This window comes from Pteronotus mesoamericanus, unplaced genomic scaffold (genome assembly GCF_021234165.1).
Source record: "Pteronotus mesoamericanus isolate MK-2021 breed Mesoamerican mustached bat unplaced genomic scaffold, CSHL_Meso_final contig_101, whole genome shotgun sequence".
Lineage (NCBI taxonomy): Eukaryota > Metazoa > Chordata > Mammalia > Chiroptera > Mormoopidae > Pteronotus > Pteronotus mesoamericanus.
In genome coordinates this window covers 14,308,427-14,333,190 of record NW_026555001.1, presented here as the reverse complement: position 1 = coordinate 14,333,190, position 24,764 = coordinate 14,308,427, and the positions used below count along the sequence as shown (strand labels likewise).

Sequence of the window (24,764 nt, the reverse complement as noted above, 5' to 3'; positions counted from 1 at the left end):
TTGTTAGGATCCAATGAATTATTTTATATAAGTGCTTAGAACAGTGCCTGGCACATAGAAGCTGCGCATAAGAATCGGTTACTACATGGATTCTGGTCCTTGCTTAGAAATATTAGCAAAATAGTCTCAAATCTTTGCCCTGCTGATTCACTTACCTCACTAGTCCCAGAGTGACGATCTTCTTAAATTCACAAAAATGTGCCTTTGAGTCTCTTCTAAGACCCGCCATGGCTCACTGTTGCTCACGGAGTAGCCTGGTGTTCACAGTCTGCAGCCCCTCTGCTGTTTGTCTGCAGAACCTCACCTGCCCTGCCTGCCTGCCTTTCCCCTGCCTCCAGTTACAAACCCTGTCCTCCAGCCATTGGCAGTGCTCTGTGCTTGTCCACACCTCGGCGCCTTCCCATCAAGTGGCTCTTTCTGTCCAGAGCTTTCCTCTGGGAATTTCAAAAGGGTTGCTGAAATCTGAGGGCAGGTCACAGCTACCATTCCTGGTATGAGCTTTAACATAGAAATTAGTGCCTGATCTCTCAGTGGGCATGAAATGCACTCTTGCTCCTCATCAAATTCCAGATAAAATCTTTTCAGGGTCAAAAAAGTAAGACTGCAAAAGATGACTAGGGTGGAAAAGAAATGAAGCTCTCTCCCCCCAGTAGGGCCTCCCTTTCACATTGTGTGATGCTCTTTGGGGGTCTCTCATGGTACGGCCTCACGTGGTATCCAGAGCAGAGGATTGGGTGGGGAGAAGTCAGAGGGAGCAAGGGACCTTGATCTCTGATTACATGTCAGTATCATAAATGTATCAGGAGTCTGTTGAAGTAAGCATCAAGATTATGTAACCACATGAAAAATGCTCAAGGTACAGCATTAAAGGGAACTCGCTGGACACAAAATTGCATCTGCGTTGATTACAACCAAACGAAAAGCGTGCCTGATGGGGCGTCTGATGGTGGGCAGGAGGAGCGTGTCCGCAAATGAAGCCACTTTTGGTTGGAGGGCTGGTGGCACTGTGGGTGGGGTTTTTTGGCGCCTTTATTGAGGGTGGTGTTCATTGTACTATACTATTACTTGTATATTTAAAAGGTTAATGAGTCTGTTTTATTGGATGTAAATTATGTTTTTTAAAAGTTAAAAAAAAAAAGGTTTTAGAAGACTGGCCCGAAGTACACTGGGATGAGGGAAGTATCTTTACAGTCTCCTCATCTGCTTCCCCCCCGCCCCCCGCCCCCGTCACCTACAGTCAGCAAGACCCCACGAGACAGCCCCTGGCCAGCCATCATGGCAGCCGTGGCTGCTGGGAATCCCATGAGTAGCTCTTCTAAGCTCACATCACTCATCAGACTTCCAGAACGTGCTTCACCTCCCCTTCTAGGTCCTCGCTTCCTACACAACAGCAACTATTTGTCCAACATCACTTCTTGGGAGGCCCGCCTTTTGCTAAGGAACCAGTAAAGGAGTCTGCACAATGTGCAACCCCTCTCAGAAAACACTGCCACTTTTCAACCTGGGGACTCTGCTTAAACAGGCTGCATTAATGGAACTGCAGTGTTTCAAACAATGGAGGTGATAGCTGAAGAAATGCAATCTAGATTTTCCTAACACAAAGGGTGTTACTGAGCTGGGCACATAGTTATATCTGGGAAGAAGGGCAGGAACGTATTTAACTCCAGCTAAATAACCTGAACTATATATGTTTTTTTTTATTTTAGGGACCACCCAGGCCCATGCCTTTCCTGGAGAGAATACATTGGAAGAGCAGCTGCGGCTGGAGGTGAGAGCTTTGTCCTCTTCAGGGGCTGGCGGGGTTTCTTCCAGTGGGCAAATGCAAGTTTCAGTGCAGCTTGGCAGGCTCCTTCCTTGAGGGAAAGGGCTGGCTGAGCTGCTTCCCCCAGGGAAGTCTGGTTGCCGTGAGACGGAGACAGCACGCCGTGTCTCCTGGAATTTGGGCTTCATCATTCCTGAGCACTGAGTGGGTGGTTCCCAGACGTGTCCAGAAAGAGTTGTAAATGGGCTTGTTATCTCTATGAACCTTGAAGCAGATGCTATGAGTTATCTGAAGGCAGCTGGGTAAGGTCTTCCCAGAACATCCCCAAGATAAGAGTGGAGAGTAAATGCTTTATCTCTTCCTTTAATCAGTAGTTCCAGAGGACCTAACCTGTGGTCGTGAGGTGTGGCCCGGGGACTCATTTACGGCCTGTTTTCCCTGCGGGAGTACAGTGAGTCCCACTTTAGTCGTGGATGGGCTCTCGTAACTGCAGTGACACAGCTTGTAATGAAACCAGTTTTCCCACAGGCTAGTTGGCCTAAACAAGAGCTAAGTTTCTGTGGCATCTCAGCAACATTAGAAGTTGAACGAGATGGCTTCAATTAAGGACCTGCTATATTTCCTCGTCCACTCTCAATTCTGAGCAGAAAACATCTGATCTCCCTTCCCAGAGCCTTTCACGTGATTCACAGAAGCAGAGGCTGACCTGGACCCCTACGAACCTAAGTAGCCTGGAGGACCCAGGCACTGGTCGCCCGGTCCCTCCCCACCTCTCAGCAGCCCTCTGGGTTTAGGGCACACCAGTCCTGTGGAGACACATGTCTCTAGTTTCAAGTTTACCCATTTCTGGCAGCACACAAACATAATGCCTCAAATACCTGCTTTGTATAAATAATCAAAAGAGAGAAAGTAGATAATACAAAGAAATGTAGCATAGATGAGTTTTTGAAATACTTTATTTATTTATTTTTAGAGGGGAAGGGAGGGAGAAAAGGAGAGAAACATCGATGCGAGAGAGAAACAGCGATCGGTTGCCTCTCACATGCACCCCGAATGGGGACCAAACCTACAGCCCAGGCCTGTGCCCTGACCGGGAATCGAAGTGGCAGCCCTTCGCTTCGTGGAGCGATGCCCAACCAACTGAGCCACACTGGTCAGGGCACGTTGATGCATTTTTTAAATCTTTTAGTCTAGGTGCACTGGGTCTCTTCTTAATGATTCCTTTTTTTATTGTGGTAAAATGAATACAATATAAAATTTACCATTTTAATCATTTTTGAATGTATAGTTCAGTGGCATTAAGTACAATGCATTCACATTGTGCAACCATCATTCCTGTCTACCTCCAGGACTTTGTCAACATCCCAGGAATGGATTTTTAGTCTCCCTCCTTCTCCATCCCACCTGCTAAAATCATTGTTAGAAGACACATGTCCCCTTATACTAGGTCATCTAGGCTTAATCAGTAAGACCATGACTATGGACAATTATTGCTTCTGGATTTCGAGCCTAGATGGTACAAGCACATGGTCGTTTTTGCACCAAGCTTTCAGGACCTGCAGGAGTTCCATACAAGGCAGCTGATGTCTTCAATGCTTGGTTGTATTTGCAGAGCCAGAACTTTCAATTCCTGTGCAACCCAAAGAAGTCAGGCTCCAGCATGCCTTCTAAGTCAGGTGGGTGACCCTGAGCCATGACGCAGGCGTGGCCAGCAGAGGCTCTAGCCCTACTTCTCTGGTACCTTTTGGCCATTCAAGTCCTTCCTCTTTCCCATCCTTAGTCCCTCACCCCTTCTCCTTTCCCCCCTCATTTATTTCTATGGGGGGACACAGGCTGATGCACCAGTCAGAGAGAAAACCAGCATGGCCCACGGAGGCCTGGCTGATGAGGGCAGCCTCCAGGAGCTCTCGCCCGCAGGAGGCAGACAGTATCACAGGAGCAGCGGGTTGGAGCCCAGTCACTGCTGTGCCTTCCCCAGTCCTGTGACATAGCCGTGGTGGCTGCTCTAGGTACTTTTTTCCTGTGAGCTAGGCCTGTCTAACACCTGGATGTTATGCATGTTGCTCTTCAGCTGGCCATCTTCTCTTGCTTTATCCTAGTAAGAGGCCGCATCATAGACCATTCAATGGCTTTATTTATGTTTGCATTGCACTGACTTACCACAGTATCCAGTTAAGCATGTCATTTTGACCGTTCCATTGTATGAGGAGTAGAGGCAGAAAAAGACATCTATGTATTTCTTAGGAAATGGCTTCTTTGGGAGTCCATAACATGACCAGGAAGCATGTCGGTGGTTTCTAGGGAGACTTAATTCTGAAAGTGCTGGCAGCCCAGGCGGGTCAAGGAGGCTCCCTGGGGTGCCATTTGCATGCCGCTTGCACCTGATAGTTATGTGTGTTCATGGCTCTGAGTGCCGTTCTCTGGCAGTCCCCAAGCCAATGTACCCAGGTGGTTTTCATTTTAATTTTTCCCTTTTTAATGGTGGTCCAGAAATACAGAGCCGTGGAACAGGTGAGAGGGGAAAGTGAGAGCCATGGGTGGCCCTCCCTGGGACATGGTCGGGAGATCTTGAGTTCAGTTCACAGTGTGGCTTCCAGAGAGGAGTGAGCCTCTTTTTGAGCAGGTCCCTGGGCCTCCCAGTGACCACCTGGTCTTCAGTTCCCCACTCTCATGGCCAAAAGACTTGGCCTCGGCCCTCTGCCTGGGGGACATGGGGACATGGGGCTGCCCCTCCCATCTGCTGTCCCTGGCCCACGTTGTGATGAATGCAGACCTGACTTTCTTACCTTGGTTCTTGTCTTTGCAGTCCACTCCCTGAGACCTTCTGATATTAAATTTGTGGCAGCCATTGGCGATGTGGAAACTGTGAGTATTTCAAGAAGATGGAGGTGGAAGCCAGAGTTTGGGATCTGTGACCCTCTGAGTGAGCTTCTGGTCGCCAGAAAGGATGTTTCATTTTGGGAGAGAAGCTTATTCTCTAAGTTGGAGAAATCCTCGTATCCGGGGCGTTCTGAGTCTTTTTTTCTTTCATCAGATCAATGCCTCCTTTTGTGTTCGGGTTAGAAACCTTTTGGGGTTTCTCATTAATAAATTAGACCCATTGATAAATTAAGTCAAAGATCACAAAGAATTTTAAAAGTAATCTCTTAAGCTTTCTATTTATAAGATAAAGAAAAAAATGTCCTTATCTGCTTGGTAAACTTTTAAAAACCCATTAATCCTTGCTAATACATTTTAAGTGGTGTGTTTCACGTGATCGAAAGGAGAAAGAGATAAGAGAAAGTTGGAGAGAGAGGAATGAGCACAAGGAGAGGCATCTGGAGACCAGAGGGTCGGAGAGCAGAGCGAATGCCAATACAATTCCTCACCCTGGCCTTCCACATCCCCCCTCACACTGGTCTTAGTAAAAGCCCATAGCCCTGCTGCCCACGGCCCCCACCCCCAGTCCCAGTGACCCCAGCTGGACAGACCACTTACCAGGTGTTCTCTGCTCTGCCCCAGAGCCCTGCTCTACCTCCCACACCGAACCAGGACGTTCCTCTTCCTCCAGTGTCATCGTCTCCCCAGTGCCCCTCCCCTGACCCTGCTGCAGGTAGCACCCCCTGCAACCTCGGCCCCTTCCCTCGGGCCCAGGCCGCCACCTCCCCATGGGCCCCAGCCCACAGGCCCCAGCCCACCGCCCCGCGCATAGTGGCAGCTGTATGCAAAGTATGAGACTTCACATGAGAAACCCCAGTGAAGTTGGCAGGCAGAGCTTCCTATCCTTGTTGTCTCCTAGAGGTGCTGGTGGTGGAGAAGCTGCACGTGTGACTCTGTGTGTGTGTGTGTGTGTGTGTGTGTGTGTGTGTGCGCGCGCGCGCGCGCGCGCGCTTGTGCTTCGGGGCGAAGGTGGAGGTTTACTGCTGGGAGAGATATGGAAGGAGAGATGGGAGTAAATGAGAAAAGAGGTTCCACGTCATAGAGAGAGCATTGACTTTGCTGAGCCCATGTGTCCCCGCATGCTGATGGTGACATTCCTGAGCCTGGAATGTGTGCCTCTCCACTGGAAGGCGCGTATTCTATCACTTTGGGCAGGAAATTCACTGCAGGAGAATCTCCACCCAAGTCAGGCTTCCAATTATGTTAAACCAATCAGTGACTTCCACTCTTTGGTCCCAGTTTGGAAGGGCTCCTATTCGTGCATTATTCAGACCCCCGCTGGGCCTGTCACTCCGCTCATCCTTCCGCCTCCTGTGAGCCCGAGGCCTTGGCGCAGCATTCCAGCTGCAGCCCAGGACATCTCCGGCCCCGAATCATCGCCGTGACACAGGCGGCACCTCGGCCCATCGGAGGAAGCCTGGAAGCCCAGCTCCCCGGAGGCTGCCCTCCTCTGGCTGCCCCGAGAGCGGCTGTTGGGAGCCTCGCCTAGTGCGCAAAAAATGCCAGGATTGGGAAAAATGAGACTGAGAATTTAAAGTGGAAAAAGTCCATAACTCAGATGCTTTTGCTTTGAGTTCCTGGAGCTTTTGGTAACTGAGGACAAACACTTACCTGCTGCAGTAACCAGCACTTGTTTGTTTAATTGCTCTGGACTCGCTTTTCCTCATAGAACTTAAAATATCAGATTTGTAAATGTTTGTAGATATTGTTTTCAACTGACATTTGTGATTCGTGTTTAATATAAGCAAAAATCAACCACAACACATGCATATAGTAGAAAATATTGAAAACCCCACTCACCGCTCCAATTCCTCAGCCTCAGTGCGCGTGCACTGTGTGTGTGTTGTGCGTGTGGGTGTGTGTGTGTAGCCTAAGCAAGGTCATCCTGAATATACTGTCTGCGACTTGTTTTTGTGATTAAGTGTCGGAGACATTTCTCCATGCCAGGGAGGTGACAATGCACTCTACCAAATGCCTTGAAGGCAGGGCCTGAGTCTGACTTCCCCTTGCGTCCCCAGTGCCAGACATCGTATCTGCCACGCGGCAAGCACTCAGCCAGTGGTGTGCGGGGAGGAGGTGCCTGGCCGCAGGCACGAGGGAGACACGGGGGTGTGCTGGGTTTGCCCGCCTTACCTTTCTCCCTGAGCTCTTCTCCCTACCCAGAGCCTTTTCTCTGTGATTTCCCCGACCCCCGTCCTTCCCTATCCCCACCCCCCTCCCCCATCAAGCTTGTCCTGAGGAAGAGCCCTGCTGTTGGTGAGACCCCCCTGGGTCAGGCACAGCTGTCCTTGTGGCCTCAGCCCCAGGGGGCCAGCTTCCCTCAGGGCTTCACCTGCTGGCATCCTTGTTTACGATTTCTGACTGGCATTGTGGTGGGACCTTTATCTGACAGGTTACTGTTCTCTGGAAATGTTGCCTTTCACACCCCTCCTTACTGAGGGGCGAGGGACTCCAGAGAAACGTGTGGTCAGCCTGTCCTCCTGAGGACCTCCGCGGGTGTGACCCAGTTGTATGGACTAGCTGTCATTTGAGCTGGGTGGGTATGAGTGACAGTATTAAAAGGAAGCAGCAGCAGGCCGGCTGTGGGCAGGGTGAGGACAGCTGTCCCTGCCATACCTGGAGACGCTGTCTTCTAGGGATTAAAATCTCTGAAAATAATACCACTGGCAACAGCTACTGTGTACTGAACACTCTCCATGTCGGGGGGGCAGGATCCAGACATCCCTAGGCCCTTGCAAAAGACACTATCCCCAGGCGGGTTCCCACAATCTCACCTCCAGCCCATAGAGAAGGTCCTGGGCTGTCCACCACTTGCCCGAGGGGAAAATCAGAAACTTATTTTGTTCGTTCAAATTGTATTTACTTAACCAATATTTACTGAGTACTTAGGATGTGTCAGGCACTGTTCTAGGTGTAAGGAATATCGTCAAGGGCGAAGCAGACACACGCTCCTGCCCTCGTGGTGTTCACGCGCTGGCCAGGGGAGTCAGGCAATGTGCCAAGTTAGCTGTAGAGTGTGGACAGTCACAAACGGTCTCTTTCGTTTTTGGGTAGAATATTCACGGGGGTTTTCGATGCCTTTAAATCTATGTTCTCCAGTCCCCATTTTCTGTTCCGAGGGAAACACACCCCCCTCCTGTTTCTCTGGGCTCCGACCCACATGCTGCAGGGGAAGCCTGGCGTGCTCCCCTCCCTGCAAAACTAACGGGGGCACCTGGACCTTTCTCTGATCTGTGGGTTCCCTAGGAAACAGTGAGAGGGCGTGTGGGACAGGCAGCCGGGGTCTCGGGAGGGCAGGCTCTGCTGCCCCCCTGGCTGGATTAACACCTCCTGTCTTCTCCAGCGTCCAGACTCGGGGACGGCCAACGCGGAGAAGCACCCATGGTAAGTAACGATGTTGGAATCCCAGAGTAGTAGAGCCAAGCGAAGCCTCTGAGCATCTGCTCCCCTTGTTTCACTGACAGGCAAACCCCAGGGCCGGAGGGGAAAGGCCTTCCTCCAGCTCCCTTAGGAGCAGGTGTCCCTTAGGAGTGGGACAGGGCCCAGTCTCCAGCCTCTCCGTGTCATTGAATCCCCCTGACTCCTCTGGGTGAATGGGAGGAAAGGCAGGAAAGCCCGCCTGTGGGATTCTCACTTCCCACCACCAGCCGGGCTCCCTGCCCTGCTCAGGGGGCAGCGCGCAGTGTGGACCGGGTCGGTCTCATTCCACACCGGGGTCCACACCCCCTTCCAGCTGTGGGCCAGACTGGAGATGTAGGCAGAAGGGCCCAGACGGATGGAGCTGTGCACCCTATTCAGGCGACTCCATTGCCATCTGAGCTGCATCTCCCGCTCCAGGAAGGGTCATCCAAGATGCGGAGCCGGGCTGAGCAGAAGCTTGTCAGGAAACAGATGGCAGCAGCCAGTGAAAGGGTTGTTGGCAGGGGACAAATACAACCTGACACGGGCATGTTTGCTTCTGCTCGCAGGACTGGAACAAGACCACGGCAGGCGTGCATGGGGGTGGTGACAGGTGAGTTCTGGGCATTCACGGCCAGACTCCAGGTTGTCCCCATCTCTCCTGCCATAGCTGCATTTTGATAAATGAACAGAATGTACCCTGTTGGCCATTTTGTCACGTAGCCTAAGGAGAGAAAGGGGGAGAGACTGGGAACCCGGGTGTGAAAAGTCAACCCACCATGAAAGGAGGGCATGAGAAATGTGTCTGACAGTCCCTGAGCCAAGAGAAGCCAGGAAGCTTTGGTAGGTTCGAGGCCGTAGGAGAGGGGGCCGGGGGTGGCCAGGCCAGGGTCCTCAGGCTCCGCCTCCCCCACGACCCCAGAGCTGGGCAAGCAGCCCTTCATCCGGGGAAACTGCCCCCCACTCACTACCCCCACCCGCCACACCAAGAGAAGATCTGGTCTTATTTTCAGCCTATTTCATTTTGTAATAACTCCCTCACTTTTTACTATATCAGTTGGGTTCAGAAAAATGAAGAAAATGAAAACCAACTGTATCTCACTCTCTGGAGATAATCACTGTTAACATTTTGGCCTTTTTACATTTGAATGTGCTTATGATATGCTATCTGTAACCTGGTTTTTTTTTATTTAACATCAGAGCCCCTTATGATTCTATTAGGTCCTTCTGAAACCTCAAGTCCCTTAATGCCAGCAGAATTAGTCTAGTGGGATGTTAGAGTCACTTCTGTTTGGTGCTCAGGGTCACAGCCAAGGAAACCACTGTTCACTCCATAGTTAGAGCAAGAGGGCTCAGACGCAATGCGTGTGCTCCGCGGAGCTGACGCTCCTGTGGGAGCAATGGCAGCGGGGTGGCCAGTGGCCTGCCAGCTCAGCCAGTGAGCTTCCCCCGGGGCCTGGCATTGCTAGGCTCCCTGCAGAGGACAGGTGAATACACCGCTGGGCCTGCCCTCAGCCCTCCCCTTCCAGCAGGGGAGGTGGGGGCCTGGTTCAGCCCCGCAGGATCCGACTGACAGGTGAGGAGATATTTGTGGCCACAGTGATGGGAGGGTCCCCTTGGAAAGAGTCAAAAGGTTCTGAAAGAGGAGGCCCCTGCCAACTGAGTGACTGCCGCAGCTCTGCCTGGGTTGGCCCTGTTTATCCTCAAATGGAAGGAAAGAAAGAAATGAAGTGGCATATTTGTGGTGTCTGGGAGGATAGGTTGTCGTTTAGACCCTGAAACCACAAATATAGCTGCTTTGTCTGATTTCGCAATTTACCTCCTTTTTTTGTCCCTCACCTACCTGGTAACAAGTCATGACTGCCCCTCCTTAAGCAGAGTGACCAGAGGAGTCCCGCCTGGCCAGAGATGCCGCAGCAGGCAGGGCAGTGAGAGCAGATCGGGCACCTGAATGTCCTCAGAGGCAGGACTCACCTGTAGCTGTCAGTGAATCCAGCCTCCCTAGCGCATGCGGAGCAGGGAGCAGTGGAGCGCAGGGCCTGGAGCACCTGGGCCTCCACGGGGAAAATGCTCCAGGACAGCCAGCCCCGTGCCGCGTGTGACGGGGCCCGCCCGAGCTCAGCACCCCCTGCATCCTTCAGTCCCAGGACCTTGGATCTCTGCAAACCAGCCACGCCCTCGCCCACCACAGCCAGCGTGCAGATGGGAAGACTGAGTGGGGGCAGGGAGGGACTGTCTCCCTACCAGGCAGGGTCCCTGTGAGGGCAGGCGGTCCAGCCCCTCAGCCTGTGCCCTTTGTTCTGACCCCTCTGAGAGCCAACAGAGAGGCAGCCAGGACAGAGCAGGTGCACAGCAGGCGTAAAGCAAAATGACAGGCAGGTTTATGTGAGGAGAACCAAGGTCCTGTTTGACCACAGAGAAGCCATGCAATACAAATACTTTTCATTAGAAAGCAACTCTCTTTCAGAGACTTAGCACCAGGTAGTCCATTCGCTGTCACAGACAATCCTGATGCCGGGGAGGAAAATCTCCCTCCCACACACTCACACTCACTCACACGCTCACACTCATTCACGCGCCCTCTCACACACTCATGCACACGCATCACGTACTCTCACACAGTCATTCACACACTCTCACACGCACTTACACCTCACACTCGTACACACGCGACCCATGCACACACTGTCCTGCAGTCTTCCACTGGCCTCAGAGCTCTCCATTTTCTCACCGCGTGTGAGAAGGGGCTCCTTCCTCAGGCCGGCCAGGGCTTGTCCAAGGAGGCTCATTAGTTTCGGCTGAGGATGAAGAAGATTGAGCCACACGTGGCTTGGGCGGCTGCCCAAGCCAACCCTGCTGAGTGACCAGTCTCCTGACTCCCAGCCCAGCGCAGCCCCGCCCGCCCCCCCGGCCTGCTGCGGGCCGTGTCAGCTCCTTCAGGGGCGCCTTTAGAGCCCCCTCCCGGATTCGGCCCCCACGAAGCCCCCGGCACTTCTGGATGGGGGCAGAAAGAGGGGAGAACTGGCTGGGGGGTGGAGACGTCTCCCTCCTGTGACACTCTCCATGCTCTGCCCTCTCCTCTCTCGGGAGCGAGACACAGCTTCACTGCTCCTGGCAGCGCTATTTTTAGTGGTCTGCTGGCTGTCAGCTCTGGGACATGTTCTCTGTCGCTCCCCGGAGCTTTCCCAGCCTGCTGTCACTCTCAGGGGGAGAGAGCAGCTGGGACGCAGCCTGCCCAGATCCCTGTCCCAGCGCACTTTCCCTAGCAAGTTGATAGCACACAACTCCAGTTAACCCAGGCACCTCGGGTAGGTTGCTTAGCTTCTCTCAGCCTCAGTTTCCCCTTCACATATACAAGGTGCTTAGCACTGAGCCTGGCCTAGCACTCAACAGATGTGAAGTTTTAGCTCTGTTCACTTCCAGGGGCCTGCTAGGAGGCTGACCTCGCAGCCTAAGGCAGGTATGGAGGGCAGGGTTTGGGACAGGGACAGCCACTCTGGGCACTTCACCCCAGAGAGGTCAGTCTCCACAGGTGGCCCCCAACTGTCTGAGCCACAACGCTCAGACCACCTCTCCCTTTAGTCCTTTCAGACATCGTCAGACACTTCAATCCATCTGTTCTGAGGCCTGTGTGCGCTCCTGGGAAGAGAGTGGTACCTCACAGTGGTGCTGAGTAAGTCCCTTTCCTGGCTCCCTCCAGGGCTGTGCACTCCCATTGGTCTAGGGCATGTGGGCAGGAGGATTGGGGGTGGGGGCTGGAATAGTCAAAGGGGCTCGAAAATAGAGGCCCATATTAAGTCAAGGCCAAAATGCATCTCCTGCACTGATCTAAGTCTGTCTGATGGGCCTAGCTTTCAAAATCAGGTCAAGGGCTGCCCTCCAGAAGCCAGGGGTGGTGCAATGTCACCTCAGACTCGGAGGCTGGCTCCGGGGCCGGGGCGAGGGCCAAGCTTCCAGCCCTGGACAAAGCTGTGGTTCACTGATCTTCTCTCTACCCAACCCCCTCTGTGCAGAGACTTGTGGATTCAGGCCAAAGAGCTGGTGAAGAGCATGCAGGAGAACCAGGTGGGAATCCCCCCGGCTCCGTGGTTGGGGCTGCCCGTGTCTGCTGTGAGGCAGTTGGACCAAACACACCAGGCCGCCATGGCCCCGAGGCCCTTGTGCCCTGGACTCAGCAACCCGGGTGGCCTGGGCGCTCCAAACATGCCCCTCCTGGAGGCCATTGAAACAGGGCCGCTTCTTAGGTGCACAGTGGTGTTCTGCGAGGTCCTGCCAAAAGTCAGCAGCAGGGCTATGCAACTTCTCACTTAGGAAGGCGGTTGAGAGCCTGGGTTCCAGAGGGAGGCCAGTTTAAATGGGAATCCTGAATTCTTCTCCTGTTAGCTGTATAATGGTGGTTAAGACCCTTTACCTCTCTAAGCCTCAGTTTTCCCATTTGTGAAATGGGCATAATAAGAGGCTATAGCACAGGACTGAGGGAGCATGAAATGGGGTGCTGGATGTGCCTAGCCCAGAGGCGATGCTCAGTGAAAGCCTGTAGCTGTCATCGTCACTGAAGTGGCAGTTGTTGTTGTTAATTACCGTATTCATTTCAGTTCTGAGGTGGGGCCTTAGTACCATACATGCCGGGGCCCTGGTACCCACCTGGCTGCAACCAAGTGCTGCGCCTGGACCGCTGGAACCAAGGGCAGCACTGTCTCAGGCAGCTGTGCTTTCATTAAAGGGCTCAGGCATTAAAGCCAGGTCCCTGCAGGTTATACAGGGTCAGGGACAAATGCAGGAGATATGCCACAGAGAACTGGTTTCCCACTCTGACCAGGGTAGCTCACAGGGCTGGGCATCATCCAGCAAAGTGAAATGTTGCTGATTCGGTTGCCAGTTGGGGCACATGCCTGGGTTGCAGGTTCAATCCCCAGTTGGGGCGTGTGGAAGAGGCAACCGATTGATATTCTTCTCTTTTTCCCTCCCTTCCCCTCTCTCTAAAAATAAATAAATAAAAATATTTAAATAGAGGTGGTTTCCCCCTAACAAGAGAATACCAGAATTTCTGGGGTAATCACAGCATTCTAGAAAATAGCTGAGAGGTGCTGAATCCAACCCGTAGTTTTATAGATGAGGAAACTGAAATCCCAGGAATTCATACAACCTGTCCAAGTTCACGCAGGCAGTTAGAGCTAAATCCAAATGTCTGATTTGCAGTCTTGTGCTCAACTGCATCCCGGTGCCTCTTAAAAAGCAAAACAAACGTTTATTTTTTGTTCCATAAGTGATACATGTTCATTACAGAAAAATCAGAAAACACCAGTAAACAAGAAGAATATTCCCCTGAGATAATTGCTGTTGACAACTCGGTGTATAACCACTTCCATATTTTTTCCAAGCACATGTGTATATTTTATAAAACAAGGCTGTTACTAGATGTAGATACTTTTTATAACCTGCTTTTCTAAGTATGGTATTTTCCCATGACAGCATTACATTTTCCAGCACCACTTTAATAGCTACACAGTGTTTCATCTTATGAGTGTTTCACAACTTGCATGGCAATTCCCTATTTTAGACATTTATGTTGCTTCCAGTTTTTTAATGTTATAAACAAGGCTTCATCGAGGTAGCTAAATCTTCCCTGTTTCCTTATTTCCTTAAAATACATTTTAAGAAACGGAATAGTTGGATCAAAGAGTATGCCTTTAAAATTTTTTAATGTTTATTTTGCCAAATTGCCTTTGAAAGCAGTTACCCATTTTGAGTTTCCTACCATATACTTTTCTTTTTGAAAAAATTCATAAATAAAATATGATTTTGTGGGGGTGGGTATATGAAATAGAAAAATAATGAAAAGAAAGTTCTTTAGGTATCAGGTTTGACCACTATCTCTTTTTGATGCTGTTGCCTTTTTCTTCAGCAACTTGACTTTCAAAATGACTGGAAGCTCATCAATGTGTTCTTCACGAATGCAAACCAGTGCTACCTGTGTCTCTCCACCCAACAGGTAAACCACAGGGGAGAGGGGCAGAGGAACTGCAAATGCCAGGGTGGGTGCAGGGCGAATGAACTAGACCCGCCTGATCTACACCTGGGCTGGGCCTCATGGCACCTGTTGCAGAATTTGGGCGGATGGATGGATGGATGAATGGATGGATAGGAACCATATACAGGGACAGGTGTTTTAACATCCCAGCTTTCCTATCAGATAAAGGAAATTGAGGTGTAGATAAGCCGAGTCAATGATCATTCCGCAGTTGAGAAGAATCAACCTCCTAGTGAAAACTCATTTTGTCTCTTTTAACTCTGGTTTCATTTAAATACTGAATTGAGGAAATAAAGCAGAATGTGCAGTCTTGCCATCACCTCTTGAACTGTATGTAGCTCACTGTGAACTCAAGTTGTAACAGGAAGCCTTCTGCTCACATACGTAGACCATCCTGCAGGCTCTCTAGCGTTCCTGGATGCAGCACATGAAATGAGTGGCTTCGTTTATTTTTTCTGTCGGTGACTATCTGGGACATAAGTTCTTATGGACGATCATCCAGGTCAGCATCAGTTGAGAGTGGAAGGGGTGGCGGAGATACCTAGGCTATGATGACATAGATGGTGCACACACTCTTCTTCAAGGGCCTGAAGAGGCCCTTGCCACCAAGCTGGCCTTGCCGCTTACGGCAGACAAATTACCTGCCCCTGTCCTCTCAGCCACCTTCCAGGGCCTCTGCCAGGCCATGACACAGGCATGGGCAATGTTTTTGAGGTGTTCCCTTCCTTTGACCTGTGCCCTGCTCCCACAACATATACCCTGGCCTTCTCCCAAACGCCCCGTGTTCCCACCGAGTCCTGGCCCACCACCCAGACCCCCTCCTTCAGTGACATTGGGCCCTTGGAAAATGCTGAGGGAAGGCCACCTCGCTGGACTAGCTCCTGTTGAGCAATAGTCTCACAGACCTCCTGGGTTTGTGGCATATAGATCTTAAAGGTTTATTTTACTTCGCCCCCTGTTTTCTCCCATGCCAAGTGAAATTTACAAGCTCTGTTTATTCTGTGCCCCTCTTTTTAGGGATTATGTACACCAAAGTTTCTTTATGAATTTTTGTATTCATGTGTTAAAGTGCTCAAACCAGCATTTAGGCATCGCTTTCTTCCTCTGTATATCCACTCATCCGTCTATCTGTCCATTAGTTGTTTATTCATGCATAAATTCATTTTCCCTTTTTACATGTAAGCACATGCTATTGTATTTATGATAAGTTATGTTCCTGTTGGCTTTTGTTTGATTTTTTTAAATGTTTGAATGCATTCATGGATGCTTACACTCATTCATGATTTCTCCCATGTGCTTTTCTTGTATTTAAGCATTCCTATGTGAATTCTTGCATTCTTTCATGTATTTATGCTTTGAAGCATTCTTGGCTATGTGATGCATTCCTATGTCTGCATGTGTCCATTTATTTACTGTTACTAATTTTTACTTAAACAATGCACAAATGTTTTTTCCTTTAAAAAACTAAAACATTACAGTTACAGCTAGAATACCACCTCCAATCCTCTCCCTCTTTTAATTTCCAAGCTTCTTACATATTTATGAATCTTAGTATAGCATATTGTATGTGTGTGCAAGAGACAGAGAGGGATTTAACACAATAATATATCATGAGCAATTTTTTCACTGAGCATTTTTAAGATGTAGACATGCTGATACCACCCATAGACTGAGTTTATTCCTGTTACTTGCTCAATAGTATTCCACTGTGAAAATGTACTAAGTCATGTTTTGTCATTTCCCTATTGATGGCCACATAGGTATTTCTAGTTTTGTTAACTTACCTGAGTGTGTGTGTTTTTCTAAATAAAGTGATTTTCAGGTTGCAGAGTGAAGTATATTAGTGGGTCAAAATTAAGCTTAACGGTTGCAATCAAAATTATAAAGATGGAAGTAGAATAAACTATAAAATATTATAGTTAATTGCATGTTATAAGATAAGTGTAGATTCAGGGTTATTTTTCTTCATTTTCTATGTAGATATTTCATTGGACTGTAATATGAAGTACATCTTACACTGTGGGTCATGCTTGAAATAATTTGAAGAAAAGTAGCTAGAATAGATTCTTAAACATAGAATTGCTAGTCATCAGACACATACGCTCTAAGTTTTAATAGGGACTGCCTAGTTACCTTCCAAAGTAGCTGAACCCATTTCTATTTCTCCAGTGCCCGAGAGTCTCATTTTCTACAACTTTTCCCGCACTTGTAACCAAACTTTTTGTCAATATGTGAAATTCCTCCAATATGTGAAGTTCTAGTCACGTTGACAGATATGGATTTATTTACATGTAGGACCTTAAGTAACTCCATCTCCATAAATTTAGTTCACTGTGGTGATGCTCATTAGCATCCACTCAAGTTCCCTCTTTATTGAATTTTTTAATTTCATCTTGGTTTTCCTTTTGCACAAAGACCACCAAGTCTTTGGAGCCTGGACTAAGTCCCACCCCCACTTCCGTTTCCCACAAAGGACCCCGTGGCCCCTAGGACAGGCTCTCGGCCTCTTTGCCCCAGGCCCGCCAGCCCCCTCTTCTCACCGCCCGTCACACTTCTGCCGCCCAGACCCACCCCTCACCCGCTGGCCTTGCTGGCGGAGCCTGTGGCCACAGGTCCCTCTTCAAGCTCACCCAGGGGCCTTGCTGGGTGTTTCCCATCAGAGAAGTCCCTCCACAGCGTTCCTGTGTTCCTACAGCCCTGGCCGGGACTCGCTCTGCAGTCCCGGGGTCACGGGGGCCACCGGTGGCTGAAGGCAAAGCTGAGTGGTGGGCTCCCAGCTTCTGCCTGAGGTCACAGAGTATCTCTGCCTTTGCCTGTGTCATAGGTCAACTTTTCCGAAGTAATTCCTATGAGGAAAAAAGTGTTTTCCTGTCTTGCCCTACGTAGAACCTGGAATTTTCTCCTCTAAGAGGGCTTCTTGGGTGGGAAGTAGATAAGGGCCTGTGTCCACATTTGTTCTTTGGAGGTTTCTTAAGACCAAAGTCACAGGAGAGTAAGGCCAGGAGTGCGCCATTAGGCAGTGACAATGTTTCTTTGGGGCTGCTGCTGCGGGTTCAGCTGTTCAAAGGCAGGGGTGTCGCCAGGCACCGGCGCCCTGGCTCACTGCCATGAAGTGAAGGTACTCACAGGGCCTGGGTCTTAGCGCTGCTCTCTGCGGTGTAGTCTGTTATGAGTAAGATGAAAACATCGGGCAACGGAAGAGGCAAAATGAAGGAAAACTCAAAGCTAAGGACACTGCTGGAAAATCTTTATACATTTATTTTTTGCAAATGCCTTTAGAAGCAAGTGTCAGCACTGTGGAGGGGCTGCTGGTACCTTTTGACTGGATCATCCTACTCCTTGGAATAATCCCAAGGAAACGATTTATTAGAAAAAGTTAAGTTTTGTCTCAGGCACATGTGTGGTAATAGAACATTCTTCTGACTCTGAAAGCAAAAGGTATAAATAAAAATATGCAAGTTCATTTGGAAAAAAATAAGCTTTTTCCTGACATTGGGATCAAGGAGGAGTTTATTATGTGTGCCCTTATAGACAAGGAACATTTTATAAGAGTGTACCATCTTCCCCTAAGGAACAGGGGCAGTGGGGACCCAGGTGACACACATTCAGACTCTGGGGTGACTGGGTGGCCCCAATTCACTCTGTGGCCATGAATACACCCTGGACTGAGAGGTTTCTGTAGCGGAGTTTGAGGTCAGGGGAGCACCACGAGACCTGAATGACCTGAATGCGGGGCAGCGAGGGGCTTTTCAGACAGAGCTCCCCGGAATCTTCAGAAGGAAAAGGGAGACATAGGGTCCTGTTCAGAGAGAGTCTCACTGAGACTGAAGAAAATGGGGCAGCAGGCGTCATGGCCGGTCATGGCAAACTAGTAGGCTGAACTGGCTTCCAGAGGACAGCCTCGCTCCTGAGCGGGGACTCCTGGGCTGGGACTTGGTGCGGTGAGGCTGCGTCCATGGCCTGAGTGATTGGCAGCTGTCTCCAGAATCCCCGCCTGTGTTCCCCCAGGAAACAGAACAGCTCCTGGGCCTTCCTGTCTTCCTGTCTGAGCCCTGTCCCCTCAGGGGACAGCTGGTTAGCAGGCAGCTTAGGAGTTTGTCTTGTTGTAAAAGTTTATTTTTGTTTAGTGTTTTCTGTTTGTTTTGGTTTTTTTTTTAACCCTGAATTAGGTAAGCCAGGGCCTATTTTTGAAGTGCTCTCATTTGCTTATTTATTTTCATTACCTGCAAGGCATTGGGTAGGAAAGGGGGAGGTTCTTTTAACATTTGGTGGCAGAGAGAGGTCTGATAAGAGTGTCATGTGGAAGTTTTAGGCCCATCTTGGTCCTTAAATCCAAGAGTAATTATGTTCTCCCTTTGGACCTGATTTTCCTCAGACAAAAGCGACTCTATCACCTTTGGGAGTAAGTCCTGTCTCCCGTCTCTCAATGTGAACTGTAGAGTTTCCTTGACCTTGAGTTTGCCCTTCCCTGACATGGAACTTCTCATTTGGGGGAGTTTGATATTTTTAGTGGATGATGGTTGAAGAAGTCAGAATGGACAAAAGCCTGGGGGAGCTCTGGGAACTCCACACTTGTTTGGGGGACACTGGGGTCTAGTAGGGCTTTTTGTCACTTCCATCTCAACTGAGGGTGGGGCTTAGGGAGGGGAAATGTCAGGCAATGTTAGCCCAAGCATCCTGGGCCCCATGTCTTCTGTCTCTACCTGCACTCAGCACATGTCTCCTCTCACAGGAGAGGCACGTGACAAGGGGCATGGACAAGCTGACCAGGACGCTGGACTACCTGCTCCAGGAGGTGAGGCTTGCAGCTCCGCCGGCTCCATGGGACCACGCACTTGGCACTTCCTCCTGGGTGTTTTCCGCAGACGGGGGAACCACCCTTCTGAGGATTGGCAGGAAAGGTTCTGGTTACTCTCAAAGTGCCTCCACTGGGTTGAGAAAAATGACGTAGAGGCAGACATCCCATGAGGGAGACCATGACTAGGGAAAAGGTTTAGGAGCCAGTCTTTTCAACATTTTCATGCAAACCTGGGTCAGTTGTAGAGCCCTTCTCTTGCAAAAGGTATTTCTGACGGACTTCTGGGTGGGAAGAAGGAGCAGAGTGCAGCTCGCCCTAAGGACTCAAACCCCACTCTATCCTCCCTGGCCTGGGGCAGTGATGTCCTGGAGTGTCCCTGAGCGCCTTTGAGGCTTCCCTTCTTAAAATGGCCAAGAGGAGCAAGTGCTACAGCTTCCGAGACTTCCGGGAGGCAGCTTCTCTGTTGGGCCCATCGTGGTCATCCCTCCTTGTTGACACCGTGAGCAATGGTGAATGACGCTTTTCTGCATAGCTAGCAGAGTGGGCAGCCTTGGGCCAACCCCAACCGAACTTCTCCCAAAGAGGCGCAGTGTGCTCAACCAGGTCCCAAATGGGCCTCCAACCATTTGGGCTCCAGGGAAGACCCTGGGCAGCAATGGTGACTTTGCAAATGCCCTTCTCCCTCGTTTCCTCTTAGGTCCCTAAAGCATTTGTGAACCTGGTGGACCTCTCTGAGGTTGTGGGGGTCTCTCCCTGGCATCTGGGGACCCAGCTCAGGTAAAAAGGGGAGTGGAATGGAACCAGCATTTGTTGAGTGGCTGCCGAGCGCCAGGCACTGGGTGGGGCCCTTCACATGCATTAACCCTATGAGAGGTTTAAAGGACAGAAGGCAGGAGAGATTAAGCCACCACATGTGCGAGGTCACACTGCTAGTGGGTGCAGCATCGTTCTGGCGACTGAGTCAACTACTGAGTCTGGCTGATGTAGCTAGATGGCCTGCCCTCACCAGAACGATCTGAGAGTTTAAAAAGCAGGTTTGGCAGAATATCCATATGCCAAGAATTGATACTTCTGGAAAGTGGGGGAAAAAATTTTTTTTTGCCTATATGTATTTTATCTTCACAGAACTGAACTCCCATGTAGTTCTGAAATTTGTTGTAGAATTTCAGCTTCTTGTGCCTACATCCTAAGACTCCTGGCTTTGTACCCAGAAAAGAAGTTGACATGGCAAAAGCCAGGGGAGGGGCCGCGGGAGGTGGGGGCCCTGGGAAGGAGAGGACAGCGCTGAGAGGAAAGGAGGGTTTGAAGAGAGGACACATGGGGTGGGGAGAGGAAGAGCTGGAGGTGGGCTTCTGGGGTGGAGGCAGCGAGGGGGGCGGTGCGTCAGGAGACGGAGTGAGAGGGAGCGTGTCTGCACACCCCTTCCCACCCCGACGGAGGGACAGATGGGGGGCCAGACCCCAGCGTACCTTTCAATTCTGTTTTCCCCAATGTGGTCGTCTTCCTTTTCCTGCACCCCCTGGGACTTCCAGCCTCTCCCCACTCCCAGAGCACCGCCCAGGGGCCCCGGCCTCTTATTTCTCCGCGGGGCAGGCTGAATAGCCGCACTGTATCCCGCTCTCATTTCTGGCTTATTTTAACCTGCAGCCCCACAGCAGAGCCCTGTACGTGCTCCGGGGACACCTCGAAGCTGTCCAAGTTTGTGGCACAGTGGTCCTATCAGGTGAGCCCACTCTAGGGGGCTGGTGGTTTGTGGAGGCTGGGGGTCATGGAGGAGAATAGGGATGAAAGGAACAACTAAGGTATAAGTCTGTGACTATAGGACGTCTCCAACGGGGTCAGGAACCAGAGAGCTGCTTTCAGCTCACTCCCCAGTGATGACTTGATTTGCCTGTATGTACCGTGGGGGCGCCAGTACTGGCAGGGTGGGGGTGGGGACAGAGTTGGTACTTTAGACAGCGAAGGACTTGGCAGATCTGTTTGGAAAGGGTTCTGATCATTGTCACTGCTTGAACCGCTGCCTCTGTGGCTGCAGAGCTGATTCTGCCTAAGCCGGGCTAATCCCCCAGATGACAGCCCAAGGGCGCCTCAGAGGTCCCAAAGCTGTGCTTTCTGATTTAGAGATGAGACCCCAACAGGGTGAGGATGGCTCCGTGGAAGCCATCATTCCTGTCAGCAAGCGGCTCAAAGCACAGTCTCTATTGTCATATGTTGACATGATGACTGTTGTTTAAGAAGAAAGTTACATGTGAAGCTGTATGGCACTTCTCTCACTCCAGTGGTGACATGCTTTGTGCCGTTAGCTGCACACCCCCCTCCGGAACTCAGCCCGTGGACAGAGCGTGGGTGCCCTGGCTGCGTGCCGCGCTGGCGTGCGCCTCCTGAGCTCCCACGGAAGAGGTTTCAGACCCATCTCTGGTGTTAATTCAGCGCGGCGCACAACAGGCGGTTGTGATGGAGGGGCTGCTGCGAGCTCCCCGGGGGGAGGACAGGGCAGGCTGTGCCTTGCTCGTGCCCCTGGGCCCACGCCTCTGCTCTCTCCTTCAGGAAAGCTGGGAACGTTTGCTGGCCACCAGCAAGTACAACGAGCAGGAGTCCTTCACAGTGGTTTTCCAGCCCTTCTTCTATGAGACAGCCCTGTCACCACTCTCGGTGAGTGAGGTGACCGTAAGGAGCCTGGCCCACCCCCGCCCTCTCTCACCCATCTGGGACCCACTGAGCCCAGGGTATGCACTCGCAGGGGGAAAATGCTACGATACTCTCTTTTACTTCCTGGATGCTTTCCCATGGGGTTGGAGGCCCCATGAGGCAGGTTCTTGGAGGCAGAGCGGCCCAGCAATCATGAGCCAGGCTGCTCCTGGCTCTGAAATGGGCCAGCTGTGTGACCTCGGACAAGTTGTTGGAGCTCTCTGTGCCTTGGTTCCTCATCTGGGAAATCAGGGCCATTATCAATATTCTCTCCCTCTAGGCAGATTGTCAGATTGCATGAGTAAATAGCTGTTAGGAACTTGGGAAGCCCTCAGTACCTCTCAGCTGTTGTAACTATTCAGGATAGAATTTTAGGGGGGCCATGTCACCCACCTCCCTCTATGTCCACCCCTGGGAGGAAGGGTAATTTGACTTGCCCCCATTTCCTCAGGTCACTGAGCAAAAGTCTCTTGCCCAGCAGGACACCCAGACCACAAGCATGGTGGCGGGTCAACACGTGCTCAGTAGGGCCTCTGACGCCACCGAGACTTCAGCACTGTTCCTCCCTCTAGGGTCTGGGACAGTCCCTTCCTCCAGACTCTGGCTCCTGCCTGTTGGAGTCACTGTGCCCCCTCCAGGACTTAAACAATGTTTAAATAGTGGTTTAAAAGGAGGAGGAGGGATATTAGTTCCCATTCCCCTCTACCGAGACCACACACAAGTCACTTCCTGATGCCGCTGCCTCTACTGTTCAGTTATGGAGAACCCCATGGTAACGAGGGGGTCCTACCTGCTCCTGCAGGCCCTCACTCCAAGCCCTGACCCCAGATAGCGGTCCTATACGTGCCTGTCATTACTGATATGGAAAGGGGCTGAGAGAAAGAGTCTGGATAGATCAAGGCCACTCCCTCTCTGCCAGAGACAGCCTCAAAGTGCCTGGCAGGTCCCGCCTATCCTTGGGGGCTCACAGGGTTCTAATCTGCTTCTCTTTCAGCGGGAGTGGCCACTCCAGGATGCCACCACGCTCGCCTTGAATCTCTGGAACAGCATGGTGAGTCGCCAGGACCGGGAGGCTGCTGGGTCAGCCCGGGCATCCGGCCCACAGGAGGGGCGGGGCTGCCACCGTCACATCTGCTCTGCCCACTGCTCTGATGGAGGGGCCGCAGGGTTCCAGCAGGATCCCCAGACAATGATTCTGGGCCACCGGGATGCTCCCCACATCTGGGGCCAGCCCAGCTCTGACTGTCCGGGAGTCTCACCTCCTTGTCTCAGAGCTGCGACGCAGCCCGGGCAGCGAGCAGGGCTCTCTGGGCACTTCAGTGTCACCGTCCCCAGAGGCAGGGGCGTGGCCTCAGAGTGGGCGTAGGAGGCTTCACTCAGAGTGGGGCACCGGGGAACGTCCCACACAGCGATTCCAGCCAGCTTCCCCTCACACCATACTTCAGCGCTATCATGTGGTTTCAAGGCCCGGGGGGCGGGGGGTGCTCCAGGATGAACATGGGCTTTCGAGTGACGAAGATCTGGGTTTGAATCCTAATTCCATCTCTCACAAATTGTGTGAATTTGGGGTCTCCCCAAAACCCAGGTCATAACCCCTGGCCCAAGAACTGTCAGGCGTGTGGCTCACTCCGGGCCCAGAGGGAGCACTCAGCACGCGCTGGCCTCGCTTCCTGTGACTGTGACAGGTTCGCCCACACCTCCAAGGGCCCCCCAGGGCTACCTGGGATGAGTCAGTGGATGGAGTGCGATGTCAAAACTTTGAGCTTTTCGAGGGCACCAGACAGACACCTGATTTTGCCGTCTGTTTTTTTTTTCTCCATCGAAGCTGCCCTATTTTTAGAATTCCAGTGACAGAAACTTGGTTTTCTCTTCCTTGAATTAGAATATTTTTTGCTCCATCTTTTCAAAGAAATGCTTTGGCGAGTGCCCGGAGCAGCTGTGTTTCACGTTGCAGTAGCCGGCAAGACAGAGAGCAGGGCGCGTGGGGGCTGGGGCAGGGGCAGGCGCTGGCCCCAGACAGCCCTGGCCTCTGGGATGCCGCTGTCCTTTAACAAAGAGCTCAATGTCTTGCTTAGTGGGCCAGGCCCTGGGGTGGAATTTTTTCTCCCCAGGAAACCACTTTGCTGCTGATCTTCTGTGAAGGGCAGAAGGAAGGAACCCAACCCCTCCTTCCGGGGCCGCCCTCCCGCGGTGGGAGAAGGGCTGATCATTCCAGCTCAGCCAAACCTGTCTCCTTCCCCTCCTGTGTCAGCCCTCTCCCAAGCAGAGAAAGGGAACCTACAGCGTACCCCGCCCTGCGCTGGGCCTGAGGAAGATACAAAACACGCCCCAAATGGCCTTTGCCTTCATCGAGCCTAGGGTATAGCTGGAAGGGTCAGGCAACTGAGAGGAACAAGAGTAAACTTGAACTCAGCCAGCAGTGATTTGCTGGACTCTGCACCCAAAAGTGATATGAGCAAGATGTCAGGAGAGCCCTACAGTGATGGGATTTGAGTGGGTTTTGCAGGGCATGTCAGAGGGGGCCAAGGTGGTCATTCCCAGGCAAGAGAACTCCATGAGTGAAGGGCATGGAGGAAAAAAAGCAAATGCATTATCAGGAGGCAGTAAAAGCTGGTCTGATAAGGCAGGATAAGGAGGCCCCAAGAACAAAGGGAGCACCACGAGCCAGACAGAAGCTGCAGAGAACAGATAGGGAGTAAGGGCCTCCCTCTCCCTCTTTCTCCTTCATCTTGCTCTTGAGCATCATCCGTGGTGGCGGCAGCAGTGACAATGGCCTTTATTGAACCCGGGTGATGCCCTGTTCCTTCAAACAGGCACAGCAGTGTCCTAGAACCTATTTACGTGTGAGGATGAGGATGAGGTTGAGCAGGTACAGGGAGGGGGAACAGAAGGTTTCACACTCAAGGCCAAAGCGCTGGGACACAGTAGATGACACAAGGGCTCCAAGGTGGCGGAGGTGGCTTTTCTGGACAGGTAGCCCCCTTTCCCCCGAGACTTGTCCCCCAGTCACCAGTCATTTCCCGGCGAGAGTTCTCAGGGATGCTGCAGCCAGTCCCCAAAGAGGGACGGCTCTTTCCCAGTGTGGGAGTTTTTTGTTTGTTTGGTTGGTTTTTTGCTGCTTTTTTTTTTTTTTGAGGTGAGTCACGTGGCCTTTTTGGGTCTCATTT

General features: G+C 51.4%; 1 protein-coding gene across 1 annotated transcript in view; it reads left to right on the top strand.

The window, feature by feature from the left end:
• The window catches only part of PLB1 (phospholipase B1), a 116,186-nt gene that overhangs the window by 15,984 nt on the left and 75,438 nt on the right, over positions 1-24,764 (top strand). The window contains exons 2-14 of the mRNA XM_054565700.1: positions 1,707-1,779; positions 3,377-3,438; positions 4,569-4,627; positions 8,025-8,065; positions 8,650-8,693; positions 11,663-11,753; positions 12,094-12,145; positions 13,986-14,072; positions 18,844-18,906; positions 19,607-19,686; positions 20,557-20,632; positions 21,457-21,561; positions 22,592-22,648. Coding sequence (XP_054421675.1) covers positions 1,707-1,779; positions 3,377-3,438; positions 4,569-4,627; positions 8,025-8,065; positions 8,650-8,693; positions 11,663-11,753; positions 12,094-12,145; positions 13,986-14,072; positions 18,844-18,906; positions 19,607-19,686; positions 20,557-20,632; positions 21,457-21,561; positions 22,592-22,648 — 890 coding nt within the window. The remainder of the gene's footprint in view (positions 1-1,706; positions 1,780-3,376; positions 3,439-4,568; positions 4,628-8,024; positions 8,066-8,649; positions 8,694-11,662; positions 11,754-12,093; positions 12,146-13,985; positions 14,073-18,843; positions 18,907-19,606; positions 19,687-20,556; positions 20,633-21,456; positions 21,562-22,591; positions 22,649-24,764) is intronic.